This window comes from Conger conger, chromosome 16 (assembly GCF_963514075.1).
Source record: "Conger conger chromosome 16, fConCon1.1, whole genome shotgun sequence".
NCBI lineage: Eukaryota > Metazoa > Chordata > Actinopteri > Anguilliformes > Congridae > Conger > Conger conger.
The window spans coordinates 27677389-27681642 of record NC_083775.1 but is presented as its reverse complement, the minus strand read 5'-3'; the positions used below and the strand labels follow the sequence as shown (position 1 = coordinate 27681642).

Here is a 4254-nt window from a genome sequence, read left to right as displayed (position 1 = left end):
CATGAAAACCAGAAATGGATACAGCCCTCGTGGCCCATGTCTGTTATTGTAGCTGATGTGTGTATGTACATGAAGTGTGTTCATGCTCCTCAGGCCTTGGGTGTTTCAGAACAGATCTAGGTGCTGTTCAGATCACATCTAGACACTGTTCAGAAGAGATCTATGTGCTCTTCAGAGCAGATCTAGAGACCGTTCAGAACAGATCTAGGTGCTGTTCAGAACATATCTAGACACTGTTCAGAATAGATCTTTGTGCTGTTCAGAGCAGATCTACACACCATTCAGAACAGATCTAGGTGCCGTTGATAGCAGATCTAGACACCGGTTACCGGGGGCCTAGATGGCCTGCTCCTTCTGGAAGGTCTCAGGTCCTGGAGGGGTGAGGTTGGGTTCGGAAGCCAGTGCCGCCTCTCGTAGCGCCACCATGTGGTCCTCAGCGGCGTGCAGCGACATGTCGATCCAGTCGGTGCTGCCCGCCATGTGACACGCGTTACGGGTCACCAGCACCAGGTGGCTGACTGACAGCAGGAGGGCGGTGGCCCTGAAGGGACAAAATTACATCACGCCACCATAAATAATGGGCAATGCAATCTTTTATTATGCATAATAATTCCGTTCTCTAGTCTGTATTATTTTAATTTCATCATACTAGTAATAAATATAAATAAAAATAAAAAAATATATAAATTTTGATTGATTTAATTTTATATTCATTCTCATTTTATATAATAATAATAATAATAATAATAATAATAATAATTATTATTATTATTATTAGTATTTTAAAAAATAATTTACTGTGGATAAAATGATTTGGATAAACTGTCGCCACCCTCCTGTCCATGCTGTCTCAGTGATAAATATCACTGCACAGATTTGTACATATTCATGAGGTTCACACATCAGCAGGGTAGAGCATACCTGTCCTCTTATATACTGCAAAAAGTGACTGCTAGTGTATTAGTCTTGTATTATATCTTAGTTTTTTCTCTCAAGTAGAAAATATTAGCTTGTCACTGTGGCAAATCCTGAAATAAGTCAACTTCCTTTGCTCATTGGTACTAATTTTGTCGTATTTAGCAAAAGGGTTGTAGAAATACGATTTTAAGTCTCAATATAATATTAAAACACTTGTTGAGATTGTCTTATTTTTTGGGTTTCACGGTTTAAACTGTCTTGCCTGGCATCGAGGAGTACTGGGTCCAGAGGTGGGTACATGGATCTCACAACATCGTCCACCCTGCAAGGACACAGGACACAGCCTTTGAGTTAAAGGCTGAAACACTTCAGACACGCATTACATTTAAACATCAGAACAGTGTGGAGCTGACCCCACTGGAAATAAGCTTGCAGTTTCCTGTTTATACCCGCTCTCACTAATTGCAGACACACCTGGGGCTGATGCGTTTGGCCACGGTGATGATGTCACTGAGGCTGGCGGGGGCTTTGACCTTTGCCCCCGAACCCATCGTCATGGCTACAAGCTTCTCAGTCAGGGTATGGCAAATCTGAAGTAGAGGTACAGGCATGGTCCAGTGTGCATTAAAATATCTAAGAGGATAATGTTCCACTCTATAAACTTCTTAAAACCTGTGTTAAGCTTGGGGGGTAACTGTTACCTTTAAGATGGCGATGCAATGTGACACTAAACCTCTGTAAGAAGGAAGAGGAAGAAATGGTGAGAATATTTATCAAGCGTATGTATAACAACAACCAAAACAAGTTTAGCTGCACTCTTGTCACAGTAGAGTGAGGTCAAAGGTCCAGCAAATTTGTAATAATATTAAAGTGAGTTTTTGCTAGCAGCATTGATGTTGCTGATTATAATAGTTATGAAGGTTATGGATACCAGTATTATGATACTGATTATAGCATGATACAGGCTATGACGATGAGGACTACGATGGTAAAAGGGATTGTATAGTGATGAAGATTATGAGGATGATGGTGAGGAACGTACGAGGCGTCCTCGATCCAGTCCTCGTTCTCCAGGATGGCCTCGATGTGCGGGTTGGTGATGACAACATCGTCCAGCTCCACCTCCGACGCCTCGCTCTGAGTTTCCATGGCGCCGATCAGATCAACAGTGGGTCTGGAGAGAGATGGGACATCACACAACGAGACCGCAGACTGACCGTACACTCTATATCTTCAGTCAGCACTCACCACATACTTCCTCTGATCACACGCACTCTACTTCCTGAAAGAACTGACCACACCCTGTCTACTTCCTGAAAGAACTGACCACATGCTCTCTACTTCCTCAAACAACTGACCACACCCTGTCTACTTCCTGAAAGAACTGACCACACACTCTCTACTTCCTCACAGAACTGACCACACCCTGTCTACTTCCTCAAAGAACTGACCACACCCTGTCTACTTCCTGAAAGAACTGACCACTCTCTCTCTACTTCCTCAAAGAACTGACCACTCTCTCTCTACTTCCTCAAAGAACTGACCACACCCTGTCTACTTCCTCAAAGAACTGACCCCCCCACCCCATTACCATTCCCCTGCTGGGATACTGGGACTCCGCCCCCTCCCCTGATTGGATACTGACTTGGTTTCAGACTGCAGCAGGTCTGGGGGCTGGCAGTGTCGGTGGCGGCACACCACCACCAGGGCGATGAAGGACGCCAGGAAGATGGTGGCCAGCACCCCGATCGCCACAATCACCACGGTCTCCATGCCAACGGCTGCTCCCACGGTGACCAGGTGCTTTGGAAAGCCAGGGCTCGGAACAGCGAGTGTGTCTGTGCGCCTATGGGTCTGCACTCATCTGTAAAGTAGTTCCGTTTGTTCCTGTAAGTGCTTTTTCTGAGAAAGGGCACGGCTCCACTGCAGTCATCAACTTCAGCCATCGCCATCATCAATAAATCTGACAGCCTACTGTTGCGTTTTGCTAGCTCAATTGACTCATTAGCATTAAGCAACGATGCTCTGGTTCAGTTGTAACCAGCTAATTGAGCTAGCTAGCAAGCTAAATTACAGACTGTAATGACGTAGCCGATGTGAATAGCCACCTACTGCATAATTAAATTATATCATTAAATCAGAAAAAAACTAACAGAACTACATTTCTCATTAAAATGAATTCACTATACGGGAATTAACTTGTCACTGTCATTACAATGGATTCATTCCCCCAGCGTCCGATGGCTGAAGTTGATGGCTGCAGTGGAGCCGCGGCGATAGAATGGTGCTACATCATGGCCTCTGCCTAACCGTCCGCTCTAGAGGTACATTAGGCTAACTACAGGCACAGCAAACAAGTAACAAGAAGTCATTTTATTTGAGCTCTGTTCTATCGACCAAAGGTTTTAGTGAAAGAACGAGTGTTGCGATTAATCTTCAGCACACAGACATGTTTGCCGAGGCACACCTGCAAACTGTACTCTGCCTGGCTGGATGTCAGCAAAGTTAGAATAAAACCATTAAAATGTTAGAAAATAATGCCACCTCTGCGTCTCCGAGACCCATTCTGTACCTTTCACACTGAGATTCACACAAAACTCTTTAGTTGTTGTCTAAACCTTTTTTTAAACTTTACACTATTGTGCCAATGTGTGAATATTTACATTGTCACCACTGATTTAGCCCAAAGAAATACAGCTAAACACTGATTTAGCCCTAACAATAGTTTTGTATTTGGACTGGATAGTGGGCTGTGAATGGTTTCCAATTTACCAAAAAACTTCTCTATGCTGTAAACAATCATAGTATGCATTACAGGAAAAGGCCCAACCCAGTCACTGTGAGGGCTGCTTCTGCATGTCTGGGCCCATGTCCATTTGGCAAATAAATATAGACAAATTAGGCACACTGTGAGAACCAAAACAGCCCCTTACCGTTTTTTGGAGCGACGGATTTAGAGCGGGTTTGGCATTTGAATCAGAGCCCCGTTCGCATGGCCTCCCTTGGTTAAGTTCGCCAAGTCTAAACAAACAGGACCGCTCCCACCTGCCCTATGCGCTGCTAAGTTACTGTTTAACCAAACCCAGCAGCACACCTGAGAGGCCTAGAATCACTGACACTCCGCCAAGTCTGTTACATCAAACAACTTCCTGTGTGAAATCTCCCATCTGCTGGGCACAAAATAATTGGCATGGGCTCGGCCAGCTGAACAATGGGGTACAGGTGGAAATTAGAAAATGACTCACAGCCATTGTAAAACCAGTAGGCGATGAGACATTTTAGGTGAATAGCTGAAATATCAACCTCAATCTGATCAGGGTTAATACAATGCTTGGT

At 44.3% G+C, this 4254-nt stretch overlaps 1 protein-coding gene across 1 annotated transcript; it reads right to left on the bottom strand.

Annotated features, from left to right (window-relative positions):
- Nucleotides 1-304: 304 nt before the first annotated feature.
- On the bottom strand, nt 305-3926 carry LOC133115448 (transmembrane protein 98-like). The gene is made up of 7 exons (XM_061225357.1): nt 3852-3926; nt 2564-2782; nt 1961-2092; nt 1620-1653; nt 1393-1508; nt 1181-1240; nt 305-541 (listed from the first exon to the last, which is right to left on the bottom strand). Exons 2-7 carry the CDS (start codon nt 2689-2691, stop codon nt 337-339), a joined length of 675 nt encoding a protein of 224 aa, XP_061081341.1. The 5' UTR covers nt 2692-2782; nt 3852-3926; the 3' UTR covers nt 305-336.
- Between the last annotated feature and the right edge of the window lie 328 nt (nt 3927-4254).

Excerpts from the sequence above, each read along its gene's own strand:
- LOC133115448 (XM_061225357.1), bottom strand. The coding sequence starts at position 2,691 with ATGGAGACCGTGGTGATTGTGGCGATCGGGGTGCTGGCCACCATCTTC. Across the intron at positions 2,093-2,563 it reads CTGCTGCAGTCTGAAACCAA|ACCCACTGTTGATCTGATCG; the intron begins GTCAGTATCCAA and ends ATCTCTCTCCAG. Across the intron at positions 1,241-1,392 it reads GCCAAACGCATCAGCCCCAG|GGTGGACGATGTTGTGAGAT; the intron begins GTGTGTCTGCAA and ends GTGTCCTTGCAG.